This window comes from Epinephelus fuscoguttatus, linkage group LG17 (genome assembly GCF_011397635.1).
Source record: "Epinephelus fuscoguttatus linkage group LG17, E.fuscoguttatus.final_Chr_v1".
Classification (NCBI taxonomy): Eukaryota; Metazoa; Chordata; class Actinopteri; order Perciformes; family Serranidae; genus Epinephelus; species Epinephelus fuscoguttatus.
The window spans coordinates 41,501,673-41,529,202 of record NC_064768.1 but is presented as its reverse complement, the minus strand read 5'-3'; the positions used below and the strand labels follow the sequence as shown (position 1 = coordinate 41,529,202).

The 27,530-nt window shown below is 43.0% G+C and overlaps 1 protein-coding gene and 3 gene segments (V, D, J or C); 2 read left to right on the top strand and 2 right to left on the bottom strand.

Moving 5' to 3' along the window:
- LOC125904394 (uncharacterized) overlaps positions 1–27,530 on the bottom strand; it is an 85,700-nt gene that overhangs the window by 10,976 nt on the left and 47,194 nt on the right. The window lies entirely within an intron of this gene.
- LOC125904910 (Ig kappa-b4 chain C region-like) lies at positions 318–1,666 on the top strand. The segment is given in 2 exon segments: positions 318–468; positions 1,199–1,666. Coding segments are annotated over 2 exon segments (474 nt in total).
- LOC125904922 (immunoglobulin kappa variable 3-15-like) lies at positions 10,854–11,516 on the bottom strand. The segment is given in 2 exon segments: positions 10,854–11,176; positions 11,396–11,516. Coding segments are annotated over 2 exon segments (360 nt in total).
- LOC125904909 (Ig kappa-b4 chain C region-like) lies at positions 17,901–18,349 on the top strand. The segment is given in 1 exon segment: positions 17,901–18,349. A coding segment is annotated over 1 exon segment (264 nt).

Genomic DNA, 27,530 nt, shown 5'->3' with positions numbered 1-27,530 from the left:
GCAAATTTATACCTGAATATTTTATGAATTTCCTCTAATTCAATACCAAACAAATCAACTTCACGGTGCGACAATTTTAATTTTGAGCAAAATTCCTGTTTATCAATTATCATAATCTACAATAAACATGAGTTCATAATAATCATTTATATTTGTCAGAATTGATTGGAGAGTTTTTCTGTAGAATTTTTAATTTGTTTTACCTGAAGAGAAATTATTATTGCTTGTAGATGTTAAACATTTCAGAAAACTAAATCTTAAATACATAGTCATATTTGTGAATAAGTTTCAAACATTACAAGCAGTCACTTAATAAACTGGGTAAACTGGGAATGTGTTTGGTGAGTGTGTTTGTGTCAAAGTCAGAGAGCCGTGTCTCTGTACAGTCAGAGGTTTTTGTACGACGGCTCAATGAGTTTGTATCACTGTGGTACACGTTCGGTGGAGGAACCAGACTGGATGTTAACTGTAAGTACATTTGACTCCTTTAATAACCCAAATTCTATATTTATTCTGTTTTATTTCATATCTGTAGACTGTGCTGCAATATTTTAGCTGATAAGTGGAGTTTAATATAATTGTGATGATTCTTAAATGTGTCACATAATGTCCTCAAACAGACTCAATTCTTCTTCAGTTCAGTATTTGATTTCTATAGAATTTCAATTGAAACAGTTTATAAATATGAAGTTTCCACAAATGATTCTGTCAGATGGAAATAATGTGAAACTTTCAGCCCAACTACTGGGGCAAACATTCTCATAGGTTTTAATGATCTTTCTCAAACACTGACAATCTTCACACAATGCATGTCATGAAAGAATATCTTCAAAGATGGCTGTTGTTTAAACAACATGCTGTATGAGTAGGATTGATTTGTTGAGTTTAATATGTAATTCAATTGTTACGATGTTCACTTTGAACCAACAAAGCCAGCACACACCATCAAGGTCTTTTCTGTTTTAGACCAGTTATTTTTTAAGTCACCTTACAATAATGTAAACCATTTTTTTAGATTAGACAGAGGCAGATTAAACGTGAACACATCAGAGGAACAAAATGCCACGTTCAACTTTTTATCTTTAGTCCTGAAACCTGTCTGAGAACCACTAGCCTCCTCTGCTGCAGCCAACAGGGTGGAGTTTATTTTCTCTTTGTATGAACTTTCCTCATATTGTCTCTGTGTCTCCTCCTCCAGTGGGTCGAGTCGTCCCCACCCTGACGGTGCTGCCCCCCTCCAGAGAGGAGCTGCAGCAGGGGAAGGCCACGCTCATGTGCCTGGCCAACAAGGGCTTCCCCTCAGACTGGAGTCTGGCCTGGAAGGTGGACGGCAGAAGCAGCAGCAGCAGCAGCAGCTGGGAGGAGAGCAGGAGCCCCGGGGTGCTGGAGAAGGACGGCCACTACAGCTGGAGCAGCACCCTGAGGCTCCCTGCAGACCAGTGGGGGAAGGTGGGCTCTGTGACCTGTGAGGCCACCCAGGGCTCCCAGACTCCGCTCTCAGAGACACTGAGGAGAGACCAGTGTTCCCAGTCCTGACCTGACTCACTGGGACTCTGCTACTGGTTTTACTCTGCTACTGCTCTCACTCTGCACTCTGGAACTATCTCTGTCTTTCATTTCACATCTTTCAATAGCAATATTTACCAGCTTGTTGCAATGCTCCTGGCCCATATTCTGAATTTGTATCTGAATTCTCAGAGTTTTTATCCAGTTTAGTTCTTAAATCAGATAAAGTTATTATTGTAGGCGATTTTAACATTCATGTCGACGTTGATAATGACTCCCTGGCTACCGCGTTTATCTCATTATTAGACTCCATTGGCTTCAGTCAGGGTGTACATGAACCCACTCACTGTTTTAACCATACCCTCGATCTAGTTCTGACGTATGGAATTGAAATTGATAACCTAAAAGTCTTTCCACAGAATCCCTCACTATCGGATCATTATCTGATTACTTTTGATTTCTTTTTACTCGATTACACGCCACTCAGCAACAGTTACTATACTAGATGTTTATCAGATAGTGCTGTCGCAAAATTTAAGGAAAAGATTACTCCGTCATTAAATTCAATACCAAGTCCCTCAGTAACAGAGGTTTCCTGTACCGACTTTAAAAAGAAGTTAAAAAAGCAAAGAAAGTTCGCTCCTTGGTATAACTGTCAAACCCGTAAGTTAAAACAAATATCGCGAAAGTTTGAAAGGAATTGGCGATTAACCAAACTGGAAGAATCTCGTTTAATCTGGACACACAGTCTCAAAACTTATAAGAGGGGCCTCCGCAATGCCAGAGCAAACTATTACTCAGCATTAATAGAAGACAATAAGAACAACCCCAGGTTTCTTTTCAGCACTGTAGCCAGGCTGACTGAGAGTCAAAGCTCTATTGAGCCTTGTATTCCTTTAGCCCTTAGCAGTAATGATTTTATGAGCTTTTTTAATGACAAAATTCTAACTATTAGAGGCAAAATTCATGACCTCCTGCCCTCAGATAGTACCTATCTAACCTCAAACACAGCTGTAAGACCTAATATATATTTAGATTGCTTCTCCCCAATTTCTCTTCAAGAATTGACCGCAGTGATTTCTTCATCCAAATCATCAACGTGTCTCTTAGACCCCATCCCAACTAGGCTACTTAAGGAGGTCTTTCCTTTAGTTAACACTCATATATTAGATATGATCAATATATCCTTATTAACAGGCTATGTACCACAGTCTTTTAAGGTAGCTGTAATTAAACCTCTACTAAAAAGCCCACCCTGGATCCAGAGGTGTTAGCCAACTATACCCCAATCTCTCAGCTTCCCGTGCTGTCAAACAGCCTTGAGAACGTAGTCGCAGCTGTGTGATTTTCTCCAGGATAATAATTTATTTGAGGAATTTCAGTCAGGATTTAGAGTGCATCATAGCACTGAGACAGCTCTAGTTAAAATTACAAATGACCTTCTGATTGCTTCGGACAAAGGACTCGTCTCTGTACTTGTTTTATTAGATCTTAGTGCGGCGTTTGACACAATTGACCATCAAATTCTGCTGCAGAGACTGGATCACTTAATTGGCCTAAAAGGTTCTGCACTGAGCTGGTTTAAATCTTATTTATCTGATCGTTTTCAGTTTGTTCACGTTCATAATGAATCGTCATTACGTACCAAAGTTTGTTTTGGAGTTCCGCAAGGTTCTGTGCTCGGACCAATCCTATTTACTCTATATATGCTTCCTTTAGGTAACATCATTAGAAATCACTCTATAAATTTCCATTGTTATGCGGATGATACACAGTTGTATTTATTGATGAAGCCAGAAGAAAGCAATCAATTAACTAAACTCCATAACTGCCTTAAAGACATAAAAACCTGGATGAGCACCAATTTCCTGATGTTAAATTCAGACAAAACTGAAGTTATTGTTCTTGGCCCCAAACAACTCAGAGACTCTTTATCTGATGACATAGTTTTTCTTGATGGCATTGCTCTGGCCTCTAGCACTACCGTAAGAAACCTCGGAGTAATATTTGATCAAGATTTGTCTTTTAATTCTCATTTAAAACAAACCTCACGGACTGCATTTTTTCATCTGCGTAATATTGCGAAAATTAGGCCTATCCTGACCCGAAACGATGCAGAAAAATTGGTCCACGCTTTTGTTACCTCTAGGCTGGATTACTGTAACTCTCTATTATCAGGTAGCTCTAGTAAGTCCTTAAAAACTCTCCAGCTAATTCAGAATGCAGCAGCACGTGTACTAACAGGAACTAAGAAACGAGATCATATCTCTCCTGTTTTAGCTTCTCTGCACTGGCTCCCTGTAAAATCCAGAATTGAATTTAAAATCCTACTGTTAACTTATAAAGCTCTAAATGGTAAAGCTCCGTCATATCTTAGAGAGCTCATAGTGCCATATTATCCCACCAGAACACTGCGCTCTGAGAACGCAGGGTTACTCGTGGTCCCTAAAGTCTCCAAAAGTAGATCAGGAGCCAGAGCCTTCAGCTATCAGGCTCCTCTCCTGTGGAATCATCTTCCTGTTACGGTCCGGGAGGCAGACACCGTCTCCACATTTAAGACTAGACTTAAGACTTTCCTCTTTGATAAAGCTTATAGTTAGGGCTGGCTCAGGCTTGCCCTGTACCAGCCCCTAGTTAGGCTGACTTAGGCCTAGTCTGCCGGAGGACCCCCCTATAATACACCGGGCCCCTTCTCTCCTTCTCTCTCTCTCTCTCTCTCTCGTATCCTATTACTGCATCTTGCTAACTCGGCCATTCTGCATGTCACTAACTCGGCTTCTTCTCCGGAGCCTTTGTGCTCCACTGTCTCTCAGATTAACTCATATCACAGCGGTGCCTGGACAGCGTGACGTGTGTGGTTGTGCTGCTGCCGTGGTCCTGCCAGATGCCTCCTGCTGCTGCTGCCATCATTAGTCATTAGTCATACTTCTACTGTTATTATACACGACTATGTATAATAGTGTCTGTGAATTTAATCAAACAAATTGGATTTGGATCGTGTGTATGATTGTATGTATTGTATGTGTATTATTGTATATTTATTCTGTGGGGTGGGAGTGTTGGCTCTGACTGACAAAATGTGGAACTGACTTGATGCAGACTTTATTTACAAAGGACAGATATTGTCTAAATCTCTCATAGTTAATTACCTGTGTGGTAAATGGATTATCCATTCTGGTCTGAAAGACTGTGAAATGGATTGACAGATACTGATCACGCCTGATCTCGTTAGATCTCGGAGAGACCTAGCCTGATCCACGGGTTCTTTCTAACTGGTATGCAAATCGCACATAGCACTTTAAATCGCACTTTATGAACTCTGTCCCCCATCCCCACCCCCATGCAAAAATACTTGTCTGACTGACGTATGCTCTTAGGTTTTTATTTTATTTGTTTGTGTGTTTTGTTTCTCATGCAAATGTACTTTTTGCAAAGGTACTTTCTGCAATTTGTTTATAATGCCTGTGCCTGCTGCAACCCAATTTGCCCATATTGGGACATAATAAAGTTGAAGTGAAGTGAAGTGAAGTGACTATTGTCACACATGTATACTGCCAGATATTAATACATACTTTCAACATATTGTACCACAGTAGCCAGAACTATAACTATAATATTATTACTTTCAATAATGTTGTTGTAAGCTACTGTCATTACCTGCATCTCTCTCTCTCTCTCTCTCTCTCTCTCTCTCTCTCTCTCTCTCTCTCTGTCTCATTGTGTCATGTGGATTACTGTTAATTTGTTATGTTGATCTGTTCTGTACGACATCTATTGCACGTCTGTCCGTCCTGGAAGAGGGATCCCTCCTCAGTTGCTCTTCCTGAGGTTTCTACTGTTTTTTTTTCCCCGTTAAAGGGGTTTTTGGGGAGTTTTTCCTGATCAGCTGTGAGGGTCATAAGGACAGAGGGATGTCGTATGCTGTAAAGCCCTGTGAGGCAAATTGTGATTTGTGATACTGGGCTGTATAAATAAAATTGATTGATTGATTGAATGTTTCAATATTATTTCACTGTTTCCACATAATAAAGACGTGTTCATCAAATCACTTGTTTTCATCTTTATTATGATCAAAGTGTCTGAATGATTTTCTCTTCATAGTAACAGTAACTTTATTAAATCCAGAGAAAAATAAGCTGATAAAGATCCTGTAAGTTCTCTGTGATGAATTCAGAAAGAAAGTTTCAGAATATATGATATAGGTCTATTTTTACTGAACATTTTAAGAGTCGTCGTCGTCGTCGTCGTCGTCGTCGTCGTCCTCCGCTTATCCGGGTCCGGGTCGCGGGGGCAGCAGCCTCAGCAAGGAAGCCCAGACAGTCCTCTCCCCAGCCACTTCCATCAGCTCTTCCGCGGGAACCCCGAGGCGTTCCCAGGCCAGCCGGGTGATGTAGTCCCTCCAGCGTGTCCTGGGGCGGCCCCGAGGTCTCCTCCCGGTTGGACATGCCCGAAACACCTCCCAAGGGAGGCGTCCGGAAGGCATCCTTACCAGATGCCTGAACCACCTCAACTGGCTCCTCTCGATGTGGAGGAGCAGCGGCTCTACTCCGAGTCCCTCCCGAATGTCTGAGCTCCTCACCCTATCCCTAAGGCTGAGCCCAGCCACCCTGCGGAGGAAACTCATTTCGGCCGCTTGTATTCGCGATCTCATTCTTTCGGTCACTACCCAGAGCTCGTTACCATAGGTGAGGGTTGGAACAAAGATCGACCAGTAAATCGAGAGCTTCGCTTTCTGGCCAAGCTCCCTTTTCACCACAACGGACCGGTTAAGCGCCCACATCACTGCTGACGCTGCCCCAATCCGCCTGTCAATCTCCCGCTCCATCCTACCCTCACTCGTGAACAAGATCCCGAGATACTTAAACTCCTCCACCTGAGGAAGGACCTCCCCCCTGACCTGGAGTGGGCAATCCACCCTTTTCCGGCTGAGGACCATGGCCTCGGACTTGGAGGTGCTGATTCTCATCCCAGCCGCTTCACACTCGGCTGCGAATCGCCCCAGTGAGAGCTGGAGGTCACTGTTCGATGGAGCTAGGAGGACCACATCATCCGCAAAAAGCAGGGACGAGATTCTCCCATCACCGAACCTGACACCCTCCACCACTCGGCTGCGCCTAGAAATTCTGTCCATAAAAGTTATGAACAGAACCGGTGACAAAGGGCAGCCCTGGCGGAGTCCAACCCTCACCGGGAACAGGTCCGACTTACTGCCAGCCACGCGAACCAGACTCATGCTCCTTCGGTACAGGGACTGGATGGCCCTTAGCAAGGGCCACCCACCCCATACTCCTGGAGCACCCCCCTCAGGATGCCCCTGGGGACACGGTCGTAAGCCTTCTCCAAATCCACAAAACACCTGTGGACTGGTTGGGCGAACTCCCATGCCCCCTCCAGCACCCTGGCGAGGGTAAAGAGCTGGTCCACGGTTCCGCGTCTGGGACGAAAACCACATTGCTCCTCCTCGATCCGAGGTTCAACTATCGACCGGACCCTCTTCTCCAGCACCCTGGAGTAGACCTTACCGGGTAGGCTGAGGAGTGTGATCCCCCTGTAGTTGGAACAGACCCTCTGGTCCCCTTTCTTGAAAATGGGGACCACCACCCCGGTGTGCCACTCCAGGGTCACTGCCCCCGATGTCCACGCAATGTTGCAGAGGCGTGTCAGCCAAGACAGCCCTACAACATCCAGAGCCTTGAGATATCCGGGACGAATCTCATCCACCCCCGGGGCTCCACCGCCTCGGAGTTGTTTCACCACCTCGGCGACTTCTGCCCCAGAAATTGGACGACCCGCCCCTGAGACCCCCGTCTCTGTTTCCTCACTGGAATACGTGTTGGTGGGATTGAGGAGCTCCTCAAAGTATTCCTTCCACCGCCCGACAATGTCCCCAGTTGGCGTCAGCAGCTCCCGCCTCCACTGTAAACAGTGTGAGCAAGTTGCCGCCTTCCCCTGAGGCGCCGGACGGTTTGCCAGAACCTCTTTGGAGCCGATCGATAGTCTTCCTCCATGGCCTCACCGAACTCCTCCCACGCCCGAGTTTTTGCCTCCACGACTGCCGCCACCGCGCTCCGCTTGGCCCGCCGGTACCCGTCAGCTGCTTCCGGAGACCCACAGACCAACCATGCCCTGTAGGCCTCCTTCTTCAGCCTGATGGCTCCCCTCACCTCTGGTGTCCACCAGCGGGTTCGGGGATTACCGCCGCGACTGGCACCAGCGGCCTTGCGGCCACAGCTCGCGACCGCCGCCTCAACAATGGCAGAGCGGAACAAGGCCCATTCGGACTCAATGTCCCCCTCCGCCCTCAGGGCGGTTGAAGCTCTCCGGTGGGAGTTGAAGATCATCTGGACAGGTTCTTCCATGAGCGTTCCCAGCAGACCCTCACTGTTCGTTTGGGTCTGCCAGGTCTGTGCGGCGTCTTCCCCCACCATCTGATCCAACTCACCACCAGGTGGTGATCAGTTGACAGCTCTGCTCCTCTCTTCACCCGAGTGTCCAGAACATATGGCCGCAGGTCAAATGATACGACTACAAAGTCGATCATTGACCTGCGACCTAGGCTGTCCTGGTGCCACGTGCACCGATGGACATCCTTATGTTTGAACATGGTGTTAGTTATGGCCAAACTGCGACCCGCACAGAAGTCCAATAACTGAACACCACTCGAGTTCAGATCGGGCAGGCCGTTCCTCCCAATCACGCCCCTCCAGGTCCCGCTGTCATTGCCCACATGAGCGTTGAAGTCCCCCAGCAGAACAATGGAGTCCCCGGTTGGGGCACTGTCCAGCACCCGTCCCAGGGACTCCAAAAAGGGTGGGTACTCTGAACTGTTGTTCGGTGCATAAGCACAGACAACAGTCAGGACCCGTTCCCCGACCCGAAGGCGCAGGGAAGCAACCCTTTCGTCTACCGGGGTAAACCCCAACGTACAGGCAGAGAGTCTGGGGGCTATCAGAAAGCCCACCCCGGCCCTCCGCCTCTCACCCGGAGCAACTCCAGCGAAGGAGAGAGTCCAACCCCTCTCAAGGACTAGGGTTCCAGAGCCGGAACTATGTGTCGAGGTGAGGCCGACTATATCTAGCCGGTAACGCTCAGCCTCTTCCACAAGCTCCGGCTCCTTCCCCGCCAGAGAGGTGACATTCCATGTCCCAAGAGCCAACTTCTGTAACCGAGGATTGGACCGCCAAGGCCCCCGCCTTGGTCTGCTGCCCAATCCACATTGCACCGAACCCTTCTGGATCCCTCTACGGGTGGTGGGCCTGCAGGGGGACGAACCCATGTAGCCGGTTCGGGCTGGGCCCGGCCGGACCCCATGGGCAAAGGCCCGACCACCAGGCGCTCGCCCACGGACCCCAACCCCAGGCCTGGCTCCAGGGCGGGGCCCCGGTAACCCTCCGGGCCGGGTACACTTGTCCTTGATCATAACCATCATGAAGGGTCTTTTTAAGAGTTCATAAACTCAGACAAAACTCCTCATTATTGTTTGATTAGTACAAACAGTGATGGTAGTAGTATAAGTCCATCATCTGTTGTCACAATGGATATGAATGCCTTCATGACTGTAAAACTTATTCTGCTATAGTCATTACAGATTTGTCTGTAATAATAAACCTTTGGAACAAAACCCATGGTAGGAACATTTCAATGATAAATCATCCAATCAGGTCTCATTAGAGTTCTCAATTTCAACCCGAGCCCGAATCCGACCCGAATAAGCCCGACGGGTCGGGTCGGTTTGGGCTGACTAGTTAAGTTAATTGGGGCGGGCTGAGTCGGGCTCGGACAGCGGAGAGAGAGGGAAAAAAAAAAGTGTGTCTGTCAGAAAGCGCACTGTGTGAGGGTGTGACAGCAGCACTAACACACAATGCTGCTGTCCATGGTTCTCACTTCTGAGCAGCCTGTGAGGAAGAAAATATGCATGTCTGTTAAGATTATTCCAAATCCATTCATTATTCAATGTTATGTTGTTGATGTTTGAAGGTTATAGTTACCGTTTTTAATAAAGTGTTCAAGTTGAAGTTGAAGTATGGTCTGCTGTGTGTGTGTGTGTAAGGGGATGATAATAGGGCTATAATAATTAAGCAAGAAGAATATGCGAATTATAAAAATAAAGAATGCTGAATTCCGTTCTGACAAAAAAAAAAAAAAATACTAAAACAAGATATGCTGCTGTGAAGCGTGAGCGAAGTTTGGTCAGTCAGTCAGCATTCAGGTGCAGGAAAAGTGTTGAGAGCGGCTGCGGCTCATTAAATGCAGCGGCGCAGCTCTACATGATGCGCAATGGTTGCTCTCCCCCACGCTGACGTTGAAGCCTGTCTGTCTGGTAATATTATTTTGGGACATGAATGATTGGTTGACTTTAAGTGATTAAAGCTACTGTATTTGAGGCAGGGCAGCCAGACTGCTGAGGCGCAGAGGGGGAGCATCATTTTTTCCCCCTAACATTTAAAAAAAAAACAAACCAAAACTCAAGTTCAGTCGGGCTCGGACCCAGTGATGTATGTGATGATGTCGGGCCGAGCTGGTTTCGGGCTTCACGTCCCTCGGGTCATTCCGGTTTTGGGTTGAATTTTTGGGCCCGTTGAGAACTCTAGCTCTCATTCCTGAAGTGTCTTTATAGTAAGGACTGTAATATTGTAATTACTTCAGGTGTCTCCAAAGAACATGCATTATTATTTGAATTAAACTAAAAGTCAGAAAAGTGTTTGTTAAATCTGAAATAAATAGCAGTATATCGTCTGCATAGAGAGAAATAAAATGAGTTTGATCTACAAATTTAAACTGGGAAATATTTACATCCTGTTTTTGCTGAAGAACCACAAAGAGAAATAAACAGATGACAAAAGGACAGAATTAATATGTGACTGATTTACATACTCCATCAATCGTTTTTGTTGTTAATTATGAAATACATGTTTTTGCTGGAATACAAAACACACAAAATGGCTGAATTATGTAATACTCATAACTACTAATTAAACAACATGAAAAAAATTATTGAGATTAAATATTGTAATTTATTTAAATAATAAATTTGTTCAAGATCTAATGAATATTGTAAGATTTAAAATAAATAATATTTACAGATTTAGTGTTCATGTGTTATCATACTCTATGAATTAAATCTATCAAAGGACTGAAATCATTCTTCAACAGAGTTTAGCTTTGATGTGCAGCAGAATGTAAAAACCCTGAATAAGTGTTTTATGTACAGTATATTACTGTAAGATTATAAATGTTGTAAGTGTTTCATTCTTAACTGCATTTTTTGTTCTGAGTAAAACTTGTGTTGTTTTAGTTTCAGTGCAGCTGTTGAGTCAGATCAGTTCCTCTCCAGCTGAGGGAGGTTTTTGTACAACGTTGTATCACTGTGTGAACGGGTAGCTGTAACTCTGCTGACAGTAGTAAACTCCTGAATCTTCAGCCTGAACTCCTCTGATGGTCAGAGTGTAGTCAGTCCCAGATCCACTCCCACTAAAACGATCTGAAACTCCAGACTGACGAGTTGTAGCTGAATAAATCAGGAGTTTAGGAGCTTCTCCAGGTTTCTGAAGGTACCAGTGGAGGTCGCCATAAACATTTGAACTGGTTTTACACCTGATGGAGACAGTTTGTCCTGGAGCAACAGACTGAGATCCAGGAGACTGAGTCAGGATGATTTCTCCTGATGAATCTGAAAACATGACAAAGAGGAGAAGGGTTATTGAGACAGATCCAGCTTGCAGAAAGATGATCAACATCCAAACAGAAGAGTCTCATTTCTTTAACATGGAGAATAGATGGAAGAAGGTAAATGCTGCTTGTTTCAGTGTTTCTCCATCAGAGCAGAACATCATTGTGGTGAACCTGGTTGCATCCTGAAGCAAAGTTTTCAGACAGAAGAGAGTCTCACCCTGAACAAGGAGCCCCAGGGTGGCCAGCAGTAGAATCAGTGACATCATCATTGTGCTGCCGGCGTGTCAGTGGCTGTGAAAGGCCTGGACAGCCACTGATCAACACTGGCCTCTTAACGGCTGGGAGCAGAGAGGCAGGACACATATGCAAACACACAGAGTCAGTCAACTGGAGCTGTCCTCAACATATCAGGCTGTTTACTTTGGCTGACAGCGTTTCCTCACATATTTACATATTTATATGGTAGCCCGGTCTTTTTTGACTTCCTCTTATTATTTAGAAATTCTGTTATGGAAAATTTTCACACTGATTTACCTCAACTTTTTGATATCCAACCATGTTCCCTGGTTTCTCCCCACATGTGTCATGTCTTGTGTTTATTCCCGCCTTTGTGTTTTCCTGCTTTGTCCCGATTTGTTTCACCTGTCCCTCAGTAGCCTTGGTGTCACCTGTCCCTTGTAACACCCTGCTTCTCCTGTGAATTCAGTCTGTGTTTCTCCTTTTCATTGTCACATTATCTACATTTGATGTTGATGTCTCTTGTCCCTCATGTTTCTCACGTCTTCATGGTTTCTTCCTTTATCAGCTTTTTATGTCCCTGTACATATATTTTTGTTTTAGTCTGCATTATGTATTGATATGTTTGACCTGATTCTTCTTCTCTGAGGAGCTGTTGCAGGTCGACCTGAGAACCTCCCTCCACGTGATCATGTGACCTCCATTATCTAATAAATTCCTTACTGGGCCACTCCCACCCTCTGTCTCTCCTCCTTAGCTTAGTGAATATTAGGCAGGTTCTGGGGGATTGCTTTTGCTTGTGCTCTCAAACACAGGCCTGCTGTAGTTCTGTGGTTTGACAGTGGGAGATTAGTTAAGTTAGGTTAGTAAGTAGTAGCTTGGCTATATGTGGTGAACCTAACATTTGCTGTACAACTTGATGGGTGAGGTCTAGGCCTGTCTTTGTGCATGTGGCTTTGATAGCCAACTTAGTAGTTGTTCAGTGTAGGAGAGGCCTTTAATATGGCCTCCCTTGATGACTTTATTGAGACACCCTCAGAGGAGTTGGCTGATCAGTTTACCAGAGATCAGCTGCTGAAACTTGTTCATTATTATCAAGATTACTCCTGAGTATAAACATGTAAAGGAAAGTATGAAAATGTACTCAAAGCTACCTTGACTGACCATGATATTTTCAAGACCACAGGCCTCAACTGAGCCTGCCGTTTTGCTGGTTGATCCTTCCGAAGATTCCTCAAATCTGTCTCCTTCACTCTCAGATGCTGCTGTTCAGTTGAGTTAAAAGAGCTGGTGTTACAGGAAACAGTTAAACAAATGCTGTTGGAACATGGAGCTAGAGTTTAAACATTTTTGCGTTACCGAGCTTGGCCAAGTCTGAGCCATCTGGCATTGTTAACAATAGCAGACTGGTTCCACCATTCATGGAGAAGAATGTTGAAGTATATGCCAGGCTTGGACACTGCTTCTCCAAAGTGTGTTGGTAGAAAAGGCTCAGGAAGGCGATTCTGCTTTGAGCCTTCAAGAAAGATGAGCATTATGGTAAAGTTAAAAATGCTGTCCTCAAGGCTTATGAGCTGGTTCCTGCGCCAACAATTCAGGAGCCTCAGTAAGCCTGATAAGCAAACTTATGTGGAGTTTACTAAGGAAAAAGTAACACTTTTCAATCGATGGTACTGATCGCAAAACAGAAAGCAGAAGATTTGACATGGTTGATCTTGAACAATTTAAAAACTGTCTGCCTGATGTAATCTGCACATATGTTAATGAGCGGAGTGTCAACAACTGAAAAGGCTTCTGTTTAGCTGATGAATTCATGTTGTCTCATAAGACTAACATAAATAAAGTGCAGGATGAGCCAAAGAGACAATGTGCTCGCAGATGCACTCTCAAGGTCGTGAGTATAATCAGTGTTATTGATTCAAGGGATTTGCATGTTTGCTTATTTAAAAGATGCCTCATATCAACCTGCTTATGGGAGGGGATGTTATGTATTGATGTTTGACCTGATTCCTCTTCTCTGAGGAGCTGCTGCAGGTCGACCTGAGAACTTCTCTCCACATGATCATGTGACCTCTGGCATCTAATAAATGCCCTTTACTGGGCCACTCCCACTCTCTCTCAGCAGCACTGCTGTCCACCACCATTTGCCTCCTTTGTTCTTTTATTTTGTTAGATTCAGTTGTCAATATACTTTATTTAACTAAGCATACTTGATTTGATTTACATTCAAAATGTGATTCAGAGATGCCTGGATATCTGTACTACCATCTAGACCTGATTAATAACTGAGGGAAGGGATGCAGATTTTGTGCTAAATAACAGGACAACATCGGCATCGAAGGTTAGTTTTTTGTATGTTGTTTTTGTGTGACTCTTTTTCACTGTGTGAACACACACTGACTGTTGACATAGTGATAACTCTGACAGTAGTAAACTGCTGCATCTTCAGTCTGAACTCCACTGATGGTCAGAGTGAAGTCAGAGTTTGATCCACTGCCTGAAAACAATCTGGAATCCCTGATTCTCTCTCATCAGTGTAGGAAATGAGCAGTTGAGGAGTTTCTCCATTTTTATGTAGGTACCAGTTTACAAACCCTGGTGCCCACCCGAACCTGTTGGAACATAGTGATTTCCATAAACAGCTCATTCTAAGACAATGAAAACACAATGATTCTTATTTTCAGGTGATTATACATTGAATAAAACATACTTATTAAATTATATTAAATTTCTGCTGATATATCCTCCTTATTCCTACACTCTGGACTTTTTAAGCAACTTTGTGCTGCTCGCCTAACCTGGAAATCCAGATGCCCCACCCCCAGCAAATTCTAATTTGCTCTGCAGGGGGATCTGGCCCCGACGAGCAGAGCCCGCTGAATCGCCTATCAGACCAATCAGATCAGTCTATCTAACAGAGGCGACAGACGGGATAGAGCAAAAGCATAATATATCAGTTACCTCCACTGTTGGGCAAACAAATGGGGCTTAGTGCAATGAATACATCACCTTGTTTTTTGCTCTGACTGGCCATCGTGCTATCCAGTTGTGTGCAGGGGCATTTAATATGTCTCTGTTAGTGCCGCCCCTTGGGTAGGAAGGGTGTATCGGTGAGGGTCAGACTTTAAATCTTTGGTAGCACTTTATAATACAGCCCGTGTTTTACGACGTAACTCCCCGTGTCTTATGGCATAACTTCCTGTGTCTTACGGCATAACTTCCCGTGTCTTACGGCGTAACTCCCCGTGTCTTACGGCATAACTTCCCGTGTCTTACCATATACTTATTGGGACTTTCATGGTAACTCTCTGACATCTACATGGCATTTTAGAGGAACCTGTTGTGTAGTTTCGCTTGTCTTACAGTAGACCTGCCGGGGTCTTACAGTGGAACTGCTACTGTCTTATGCTGTCACTCCCAGTGTCTTATAATGGAACTTCATGCGTCTTACCTTGCACTTACTGGGACTTCCCGGGTGACTCTCTGACATCTACCATGACATTTTGGGGGAGCCTATATGGTTTAGTTTCACTTATGACTTACAGTGTAACTCGCTATGTCTTACAGTAAAACGTCTTACAGTCCAACTCCTGATGTCTTACCATACTTATTAAAACTTATAACTATAAAATCAGATATGATTTACAGTTTTAAAATACACGAAAATCATACTGCAATATGTAACCTGTTTAATCACACAATGACAACTTCAGAGTTATAAAATATCTTTATTCTTTACCACGCAGACACCTGGTACTTACATGCTAAGTGCCCAAGACTTCCTGTAAGTACCAGGGAGCGGGTTGTATTTTAAAGTGCACACTGTTCACCCTTCCTTACCATGCTGGTACCTGGTACTTACACTCTAAGCACCAGAGACTTCTGCTGGACAAAGTTTGATATTATGTAGATGATACAGGGGTCTACTGTGGAGCTGCTTCTTTGACTGATAGTGCTGGATCTTTAAGAAGTTTTTACGTATTCAAGTAAGTAAAAACTAACTCACATTTGAAGGTTGTTCCAATTCATGTTGTCAGATTTCAAACAATTGTACAAATGCAGCTCCTAATTTTTTCATTCACAGAAAAACCTCATTCTGGTTTATTATGGTGTTGTTTCATACATAACTCTTCTGGTGAGGAAAACTATTTACTCACAGACTGTCATATTAATGTGAACAGCTTTGTTTAACATTAGCAGTTTGTCTTATACCCACTGATAACAGCTAACAGTCTGCAGGCATCACATTTTCCTAATGTGAAAAATAGTTTTACAGTGATTAATAACACAGGATTTTCTTAGTTCATCAAAACTTCTGTCAGTTTAAAACTATCAAAAAATATTGTTGTTTGCTTATGCGTGTGTGTGTGTGTGTGTGTGTGTGTGTGTCCTCAGTGAAGTGTATCAGTCTCTGCAGTAGCTTCCAGATGCAGCAGTCACTTCAGTTTCTGTTCAGTCTGACTGAGGGAGGTTTTTGTACGACGCTTTTTCACTGTGTGAACACATACTGACTGTTGATGACATGAAAACTCTGACAATAGTAAACTGCTGCATCTTCAGCCTGAACTCCACTGATGGTCAGAGTGAAGGCAGAGTTTGATCCACTGCCTGAAAAACGACCTGGAGTCCCTGATGCTCGACTGCTAGTATCGTAAATGAGCAGTTTAGGAGTTTCTCCATCTCTCTGTTGGTACCAGTGCAAAACGCTCCCAGCATAAACCCTCTGACTGGTCCTACAGCTGATGGAGACGGAGCCTCCCAGAGCAGAGCTCACTGCTCCAGGCTGAGTCACTGTGACCTGACCTCTGGACTCTGAGGATACAGAGACAAAAACATAAAGCAGCGTCATGGTTTTGTGGTCTTCATTTCAGAGGGACGGATGTTGATAGAGGAGAGGAGTTTGATTCTCTGGACTTTACCTGTGAAGCAGCAGCAGAGGAGAGTCCAGATGAGGACGGAGGTCAAAGTCATGTTTTTGATGAAGAGGAGGATTTCTGTGGCTTCTGTTGTCATGAAGGACAGCTGTCAGTCATCCAGTGTTCAACTCTCAGGACTATAAACTCTCCCAGAGCACTGGAGCATGGTGCTGCTGATGCAAAGTGGCTCTCTATGGAAATGCTCTGACTGACTCCAACAGGGACTTGGATTACTCTGATGATGCTGTTTATCAGTGGATCAATACATTTATCAGAGGATTGATCAGGAATGTGTCACTCATCATTTAGATGTGGATTTGCTTTGATGACTGCAGAAAGATTTTCTTTCACAACGTCTTCTGTCTGGTTTCATTTAATGTGAGAGGGATCAATTTTACTTTCAGACAAATTTAACAATAAAGATGTAACAATGTGATTAATTCTGAAACATTGTGACACTGTTTGATAACTATAATGTTAAATAGTAAATTCTTTTCAAAAGAGGAAGTGTTGTTGTTGAGTTTGTTGTGTTCAAAGTCAGAGAGCCGTGTCTCTGTACAGTCAGAGGTTTTTGTACGACGACTCAATCAGTTTGTATCACTGTGGTGGACTTTTGGTGGAGGAACCAGACTGGATGTTGGAAGTAAGTTTCTGCACAAATATTTAATCAGTCACGGTTTTAATTTCAGTGTCTGAATATTTGTAGTAGATATAAGTTTCCATTGGACTGATCTAAATCACTTTCATTGTTCATTTCTCTTCTTTAACCTTGAAGTTGAACTCAAAGCAGTTTCACTGAACTTCTCTTTAAACATTCAGTTGAATTTGTGAAATGTGAACAACTTAAACTGTAGGAAAGATTAAAGAACAACACTCGCACTTTATACATGTTTTAAATTCAGCCTTTAAAACTGTTTTGAAGTTGAGTTGAAATGATTTCAAACCCTGAGAATGAAGCAGAAATGCTGCCAAATCTCTGATCTTGTAAAATGGCTCAAATTGTCTTTTAACCTCAGTTTGAAATAATGTTGACTCTTCTCTGATGCTATTTGTATTTTTCAATCTGTCTGATGAACAATTTCAATTTGGTGGTGAGTTATTTTTGGCTGATAATGTCCTTTAACAGTGGATCTGATTGACTTTTGTCCTGTTGAGAGTTTGGACTGTAAATATGTTTGTATAAATGTACCAGGACTTTGAACTAAAGAATATATGAGTGAAAATATATTCAGTGTTGATGCTGAAGCTGTGAATCTTTTATTTCCAGTGTAGTTTGATATCTCTCAGGTCATATGAGGACTCTTTCTGTGCTGAAAGGGAAGTGAAACAATGTGTGAGTGAGTGAGTGAGTGAGTGAGTGAGTGAGTGAGTGAGTGACTGGTGGAGCAGAAACACCATCTGACAGAAACTCCTTCAAGGAGAAAATCCACTCTCACACAGTAAAGGTGTCCAAGTGTCTGGTGTTTGATTGACAGCTGTGTGGTCCCTGTCCTCTAAGCTGATTGGTGTCTCCTAGGTGATGTCCGTCCCACCTGACGGTGCTGCCCCTCCAGAGAGGAGCTGCAGCAGGGGAAGGCCACGCTCATGTGCCTGGCCAACAAGGGCTTCCCCTCAGACTGGAGTCTGGCCTGGAAGGTGGACGGCAGCAGCAGCAGCAGCAGCAGCAGCTGGGAGGAGAGCAGGAGCCCCGGGGTGCTGGAGAAGGACGGCCACTACAGCTGGAGCAGCACCCTGAGGCTCCCTGCAGACCAGTGGGGGAAGGTGGGCTCTGTGACCTGTGAGGCCACCCAGGGCTCCCAGACTCCGCTCTCAGAGACACTGAGGAGAGACCAGTGTTCCCAGTCCTGACCTGACTCACTGGGACTCTGCTACTGGTTTGACTCTGCTACTGCTCTCACTCTGCACTCTGGAACTATCTCTGTCTTTCATTTCACATCTTTCAATAGCAATATTTACCAGCTTGTTGCAATGTTTCAATATTATTTCACTGTTTCCACATAATAAAGACGTGTTCATCAAATCACTTGTTTTCATCTTTATTATGATCAAAGTGTCTGAATGATTTTCTCTTCATAGTAACAGTAACTTTATTAAATCCAGAGGAAAAATAAGCTGATAAAGATCCTGTAAGTTCTCTGTGATGAATTAAATCTGAAATAAATAGCAGTATATCGTCTGCATAGAGAGAAATAAAATGAGTTTGATCTACAAATTTAAATTGGGAAATATTTACATCCTGTTTCTGCTGAAGAACCACAAAGAGAAATAAAGAGATGACAAAAGGACAGAATTAAAATGTGACTGATTTACATACTCCATTAATCCTTTTTTGGTGTAATCTATAAAATACATATTTTGTTGGAATACAAAACACACAAAATGGCTCACATATATTTAAGACATAATTAGTTATTATTCTACACAAAAAAGAAAATGTTGAGATTAAATGTTATAATTCATTTAACCCTTTGATGCCCCTTCAAAAAAGTTACGTAAATGTCCCCACACACATAAATGTGCTCATAAAAACTCAAGCTATAAAAAAATTATAAATTATTATTTTTTTAATTTTTCTTTTTTAATTCTTTAAATCAGCATCAGTCCTAAACATGCATATCAAATATTCGTGAAGTTTTGTAATCTTTAACCCTTAAATTGCCAATTTTTTGTCATGATGCAACTCTGTTTCATGGTCTAAAAATCACAATAAATGATTTTTTTTTCAATATACAGTACAGGCCAAAAGTTTGGACACACCTTCTCATTCAATGCGTTTTCTTTATTTTCATGACTATTTACATTGTAGATTCTCACTGAAGGCATCAAAACTATGAATGAACACATGTGGAGTTATGTACTTAACAAAAAAAGGTGAAATAACTGAAAACATGTTTTATATTCTAGTTCCTCCAAAATAGCCACCCTTTGCTCTGATTACTGCTTTGCACACTCTTGACATTCTCTCCATGAGCTTCAAGAGGTAGTCACCTGAAATGGTTTTCCAACAGTCTTGAAGGAGTTCCCAGAGGTGTTTAGCACTTGTTGGCCCCTTTGCCTTCACTCTGCGGTCCAGCTCACCCCAAACCATCTCCATTGGGTTCAGGTCCGGTGACTGTGGAGGCCAGGTCATCTGCCGCAGCACTCCATCACTCTCCTTCTTGGTCAAATAGCCCTTACACAGCCTGGAGGTGTGTTTGGGGTCATTGTCCTGTTGAAAAATAAATGATCGTCCAACTAAACGCAAACCGGATGGGATGGCATGTCGCTGCAGGATGCTGTGGTAGCCATGCTGGTTCAGTATGCCTTCAATTTTAATAAATCCCCAACAGTGTCACCAGCAAAACACCCCCACACCATCACACCTCCTCCTCCATGCTTCACAGTGGGAACCAGGCATGTGGAATCCATCCGTTCACCTTTTCTGCGTCTCACAAAGACACGGCGGTTGGAACCAAAGATCTCAAATTTGGACTCATCAGACCAAAGCACAGATTTCCACTGGTCTAATGTCCATTCCTTGTGTTTCTTGGCCCAAACAAATCTCTTCTGCTTGTTGCCTCTCCTTAGCAGTGGTTTCCTAGCAGCTATTTGACCATGAAGGCCTGATTGGCGCAGTCTCCTCTTAACAGTTGTTCTAGAGATGGGTCTGCTGCTAGAACTCTGTGTGGCATTCATCTGGTCTCTGATCTGAGCTGCTGTTAACTTGCCATTTCTGAGGCTGGTGACTCGGATGAACTTATCCTCAGAAGCAGAGGTGACTCTTGGTCTTCCTTTCCTGGGTCGGTCCTCATGTGTGCCAGTTTCGTTGTAGCGCTTGATGGTTTTTGCGACTCCACTTGGGGACACATTTAAAGTTGTTGCAATTTTCCGGACTGACTGACCTTCATTTCTTAAAGTAATGATGGCCACTGGTTTTTCTTTAGTTAGCTGATTGGTTCTTGCCATAATATGAATTTTAACAGTTGTCCAATAGGGCTGTCGGCTGTGTATTAACCTGACTTCTGCACAACACAACTGATGGTCCCAACCCCATTGATAAAGCAAGAAATTCCACTAATTAACCCTGGTAAGGCACACCTGTGAAGTGGAAACCATTTCAGGTGACTACCTCTTGAAGCTCATGGAGAGATTGCCAAGAGTGTGCAAAGCAGTAATCAGAGCAAAGGGTGGCTATTTTGAAGAAACTAGAATATAAAACATGTTTTCAGTTATTTCACCTTTTTTTGTTAAGTACATAACTCCACATGTGTTCATTCATAGTTTTGATGCCTTCAGTGAGAATCTACAATGTAAATAGTCATGAAATTAAAGAAGATGCATTGAATGAGAAGGTGTGTCCAAACTTTTGGCCTGTACTGTACTCCATGCAAACTTGATTTCCTGTTTTTTGTTTCATTTATGGTTTGATGATTGCAGCCTGCTATATGTGAAAGATTAGCAGTGACATTTATTTATATGCATTTTTTTGCACTGTCAAATTGCACAAAAATGTGCTAATCAAAAATAAAGCTGTTCAGTATTCTAAATTAGTATGATCTACTTTTGTAAAGAACCTCACCTACTGCCCATTTAACATTTTCACTTATTTATTAGAACAACACAAAAGAGAGTAAGAACAAGATTTATAAATAACTGTAACTTGAATAACAATATCAACAATAACAAAATAAACATAACAGAACGATCTGTTCAGGGGAGGCAGGAGCTGCAAACTGTGCCATAATGCTCCTTGCAAACATGTTTCTTACAGATCTTGCATTTGTAGAGCACAATTCTCCGTGTGGGGCAGAGTGCACACTGCCTCCTCACACGGAGAGTTGTGGGTGTGGTGCTGGTGCTGGTGGGGCTGCAATTTCCACACCTGGATTAACATCAGGGGGAGCTGGGCAGTCCACAGATCCCAGATAGCACCGCCAGTGGGCTGTGGTGACGCCATTGCCGCCGCGGTCTGGACAGCCGGTCGTCAAAACGCAGGATTCGGCTTATCAATCCAAACGTTTTGGCCGACATAGTAGCCCTGAATATGTGCCGGCCAGTCTGCGCATCCCATAGGCTGCGGCTTACTTCACCGCGGGAGCGATCGGCGTACACGCCGGCCAGCCAGCAGTCCAAAGACCGCACGGTGGTGGCATCGAGGTCCTTCCAGTCCGGGACCGTCCTTCTCCTATGCAGGTTGGTGTAATTTAGGACAAATTTCGTGACCTCCAGGGTGAGAAATAAATCTAAACTGTCTATCACTTCACCAACTCTGGCCATGGCATAGTGGGTGGGTCCGTGCGTAATCCCTGTGCCCGAAGGGTTAAATTGTAGGGTCTCCGAGTGTGTGGCTGCCCACTGGATCTCCCCGTTTTTGGACCTCCAGGACAGGTCCGGTGATGTCTCCCCTTCCCCACCATCAGATAAGTCGGGGGAGCTGGTGGAGGATGAGCCAGCCCTCGGGAGGTCCTCCTACATCCTCTTCAGCTGTGTCGGTGTCCGACCTGGAGGTTATTTCGCTGTGTTCCATGGGCTCTGGATCGGGCTCCGCGATCATTACTAGCAGCTCTTTAGTGAAGTAGTGTCTCTTCATCATGCCAGAGAAGAAATGAGCAGCTCTCCTCCACTGTACTCATGTGCACCGTGCAACAGGTGCACCTGTGTAAACAAAGTCGGGGTCTGTTTTGGTTTTCACCGCGGCTGCACGTTTGATGTGCTGGGAAAGGTCCTGCATTTCGGTTATTTCAAAGCTGTGCATGGGGGCTTGTGTAGGTGTGTGTTTTACGTATTTTATAATAAAAAATGTCGGGGTGCTTTTAACTTTAGCGTAAGAGTTGCACATGAAACGGGGGATATAGAAAAGCGGCCACTTGAAAGCTAGGCTGCGCTTGTACGCATTCAGTCACACGGTAATGCAGTGTGAACGCTGGAGACACATGCGCGTGCACACACGCACACTCACATGCATACTTTAGGGATAGGCCCTAATCACACCCTCACACATACATAATGCCTTACATCTTGTGTGGAGAGCGGATGGAGAGGAAAATAGTGCGAGTGCCCTCTATCCGAAAAAGCAGGTATTTCCTCCATTTGCTATATATGGTAAAAATGACGTCATTGGGAAGGAAATCCCTCAGGCACACACTCACAAGCCTCAGACTTCAAATGAAGCGGAGAAATGAGAAGATGCATGTTTTATACTTTTTATTCAAGCAGGATGAAAAATAGTGATTTGAATGGGTTTCAATGACACTCATTAATGTGTGTGGGATGGCTAATGTGTGATGAGGCTAAGAATAAAAAAAATCATGAAAAACATTTAGAACACTCAAAAATGCCCAGCCTGTATCAATTATAAACAAAATGCATGAAAAATTGATAAAATATGCTAGAAATTAAAAGCCAAAAACACAAAAATGTGTCAAGATCCAATGAAGACTTTTAATGAATAATATTTACAGTTTTAGTGTTCATGTGTTATCATACTCTATGGATCAAACTTATCAAAGGATTGAAATTATTATTCAACAGAGTTTAGCTTTGATGTGCAGCAGAATGTTAAAAGCCTGAATAACTAAAATATACATAGTGTTTTATATACAGTATATTTAGATTATAAATGTTCTAAGTCAATTATTCTTAACTGCATTTTTTGTTCTGAGTAAAACTGTTGTCACAATGGATATGAATGCCTTCATGACTGTAAAACTTATTCTGCTATAGTCATTACAGATTTGTCTGTAATAATAAACCTTTGGAACAAAACCCATGGTAGGAACATTTCAATGATAAATCCTCCAATCAGCTCTCATTACTGAAGTGTCTTTATAGTAAGGACTGTAATATTGTAATAACTTCAGGTGTCTCCAAAGAACATGCATTATTATTTGAATTAAACTACAAAAGTCAGAAAAGTGTTTGTTAAATCTGAAATAAATAGCAGTATATCGTCTGCATAGAGAGAAATAAAATGAGTTTGATCTAGAAATTTAAACTAGCAAATATTTCCATCCTGTTTCTGCTGAAGAACCACAAAGAGAAATAAAGAGATGACAAAAGGACAGAATTGAAATGTGACTGATTTACATACTCCATTAATCATTTTTGTTGTTAATTATAAAATACATGTTTTTACTGGAATACAAAACACACAAAATGGCTGAATTATGTTATATACATAATTAGTAATTAAAAAACATGAAAGTAATTATTGACATTAAACACTGTAATCTATTTAAATAAAACATTTGTTCAAGATAAAATGAAAAATTGTAAGATTTAAAATAAACACTATTCACAGTTTTAGTGTTCATGTGTTATCATACTCTATGAATTAAACTTATCAAAGGACTGAAATCATTCTTCAACAGAGTTTAGCTTTGATGTGCAGCAGAATGTTAAAACCCTGAATAACTAAAATATACATAGTGTTTTATATACAGTATATTTAGATTATAAATGTTGTAAGTCAGTTATTCTTAACTACTTTTTTTCTGAGTAAAACTTGTGTTCAGCAGCTGTTGAGTCAGATCAGTTCCTCTCCAGCTGAGGGAGGTTTTTGTACGACGTTGTATCACTGTGTGAACGGTGTGCTGCTACTCTGCTGACAGTAGTAAACTCCTGAATCTTCAGCCTGAACTCCTCTGATGGTCAGAGTGAAGTCAGTCCCAGATCCACTTCCACTAAAACGATCTGAAACTCCAGACTGACGAGTTGTAGCTCCATAAATCAGGAGTTTTGGAGTTTCTCCAGGTTTCTGAAGGTACCAGTGGAGCCAGTTATTTACATCTGTACTGGTTTTACACCTGATGGAGAGAGTTTGTCCTGGAGCAACAGTCTGAGTTCCAGGAGACTGAGTCAGGATGATTTCTCCTGATGAATCTGAAAACATGACAAAGAGGAGAAGGGTTATTGAGACAGATCCAGCTTGCAGAAAGATGATCAACATCCAAACAGAAGAGTCTCATTTCTTTAACATGGAGAATAGATGGAAGAAGGTAAATGCTGCTTGTTTCAGTGTTTCTCCATCAGAGCAGAACATCATTGTGGTGAACCTGGTTGCATCCTGAAGCAAAGTTTTCAGACAGAAGAGAGTCTCACCCTGAACAAGGAGCCCCAGGGTGGCCAGCAGTAGAATCAGTGACATCATCATTGTGCTGCCGGCGTGTCAGTGGCTGTGAAAGGCCTGGACAGCCACTGATCAACACTGGCCTCTTAACGGCTGGGAGCAGAGAGGCAGGACACATATGCAAACACACAGAGTCAGTCAACTGGAGCTGTCCTCAACATATCAGGCTGTTTACTTTGGCTGACAGTGTTTCCTCACATATTTACATATTTATATGGTCATCTGATCTTTTTCTTCTTCCTCCAGCTAAATTCAGACAAGACTGAAGTCATCGTATTTGGTCCACTGAAACAAAGAGAAAGTGTCAGCAGTCACCTCCAGTCTCTCTCTCTTAAACCTACAAATCAGGTTAGAAATCTCGGGGTAATAATGGACTCAGACTTGAACTTTAACAGCCACATCAAATCAATAACATCAGCAGCTTTTTACCATCTAAAAAACATTGCCAAAATCAAAGGTATAGTGTCTAAACCTGACTTGGAAAGACTTATCCATGCATTTGTCTCTAGTAGGTTAGACTACTGTAACGGCCTGCTCACTGGCCTCTCCAAACGGGCCGTAAGACAGTTGCAGTACATCCAGAATGCTGCTGCTCGGGTCCTGACCAGAACCAGGAAGTACGAGCACATTAGTGCTGTGCTCAGGTCTCTACACTGGTTTCCTGTGGCTCAGAGAATAGACTTTAAAGCAGCTCTGCTTGTGTACAAGTCTCTCCACGGCCTAGCACACAAAGTACATCTCTGACATGTTAGTGCCATATGAACCATCTCGGACTCTGAGGACCTCAGGGACCGGCCTCCTGCTGGTGCCCAGAGTCAGGACTAAACATGAGGAATCAGGATTCCAGTTTGATGCAGCTAAAATCTGGAACAGTCTTTCTGAAGATGTGAGACAGGCCTCTACTCTGACAATGTTCAAATCTAGGCTCAAAACAGCTCTATTTCACTGTGCATATGACTGAAAGGATCTTATCTTATCTGCACTCTTCTCTTTTAAAGTTCATTTTATAATGATTATTTATGTTTTTATTTTGTATTGTGATTTTAATGTATTGTTCTGTAAAGCACTTTGAATTACTTTGTGTACGAATTGTGCTCTACAAATAAACTTGCCTTGCCTTGCCTCCAGCCATTTAGAAATTCTATAATGGAAAAATGTCAGACTTTTTCAAAATAAACAATAAACCAAGAAATCTGACATGGTTAGATATTGAAATATTCAGTTGAAAGTCACCCCACATGTAGTATTATACAGGACTCCAAAATTATAAGTGACAAAACAACAATGCTAAATTGTATTAATGAACACTTTATTGCCTCTTCTGATTTGTTTGAGGCTGCACGCCTCAACCAAAAGTAATTTGAACAATGCGATTTATTCTGATTCATCTCTGATTATTGAGCAACCCTTTCATTCCACAATGTTTACCTGCACTGCTTGGTGTTAACAAGTCAGCAGGCCCTGATAACCTTAAGTCTTCCTTTTTTAACTCTAACAGCTGATTTTATTGTTTCTCTTTAACATAAATTTTTAATCCTCCCGTGTCTTTAAACAAAGTTCCTCTAATCTGGAAATCGGCTTTTCTTCTTTTCCATTAAAAACTGGTGACCCAACCCAGCTAAACAACTACAGGCCCATCTCTAAACTCTCAGCCCCAGCCACAATTTTAGAATCTTAAGTGTCTGAGCAGATAAAAGAGTTTTTTATAGGTAAATGATATTTTATCTTTTTATCTATCTAGATTCTGAAAAAAAGCATAACACTTAAAAGTTGTCAATAATATGGTACGTTTGGGGCATGGGTAGTGTAGTGGATAGTAGTGCTGGTGCGCCACATACAGAGGCATTGCCTCGCTGCAGCGGTAGTGGGTTCGAGTCCGGCCTGCGACCCTTTGCTGTGTGTCAGTCCCCGCTCTCTCTCTCTCTCTGTCTCCCCATTTCACACACTGTCCTATCCATTAAAGGCAAAAAAGTGCACAAAAGTAATAAATAATAATAATAATATGGTATGGGCGGCACGGTGGTGTGGTGGTTAGCACTCTCACCTCACAGCAAGAGGGTTGCCGGTTCGATCCCGGGCGTGGGAGCCCTTCTGTGTGGAGTTTGCATGTTCTCCCCGTGTCAGCGTGGGTTCTCTCCGGGCACTCCGGCTTCCTCCCACAGTCCAAAGACATGCAGATTGGGGACTAGGTTAATTGATAACTCTAAATTGTCCATAGGTGTGAATGTGAGTGTGAATGGTTGTCTGTCTCTATGTGTCAGCCCTGTGATAGTCTGGCGACCTGTCCAGGGTGTACCCTGCCTCTCGCCCGATGTAGCTGGGATAGGCTCCACCCCCCCGCGACCCTCAAGAGGATGAAGCGGTTAGAAGATGAATGAATGAATGAATAATATGGTATATTCCTTGGATAGTGGTCTGCATTGTGTTGTTCTATTTGGTGACCTGTCAAAGGCCTTTCAATCAATCAATCAATCAATTTTATTTATAAAGCCCAATATCACAAATCACAATTTGCCTCACAGGGCTTTACAGCATACGACATCTCTCTGTCAGACAGATAGAGAGAGAGAGACAGAGACAGAGAGAGATGCAGGACAGACGGTAATGACAGTAGCTTACAACAACATTAATGAAAGTAATAATATTATAGTTATAGTTCTGGCTACTGTGGTACAATATGTTGAAAGTATGTATTAATATCTGGCAGTATACATGTGTGACAATAGTCATATGTGTATAATAACAGTAGAAGTATGACTAATGACTAATGATGGCAGCAGCAGCAGCAGGAGGCATCTGGCAGGACCACGGCAGCAGCACAACCACACACGTCACGCTGTCCAGGCACCGCTGTGATATGAGTTAATCTGAGAGACAGTGGAGCACAAAGGCTCCGGAGAAGAAGCCGAGTTAGTGACATGCAGTACAGCCGAGTTAGTGTCATGTCTGCCTCCCAGACTACAACAGGAAGATGATTCCACAGGAGAGGAGCCTGATAGCTAAAGGCTCTGGCTCCTGATCTACTTTTGGAGACTTTAGGGACCACGAGTAACCCTGCGTTCTCAGAGCGCAGTGTTCTGGTGGGATAATAT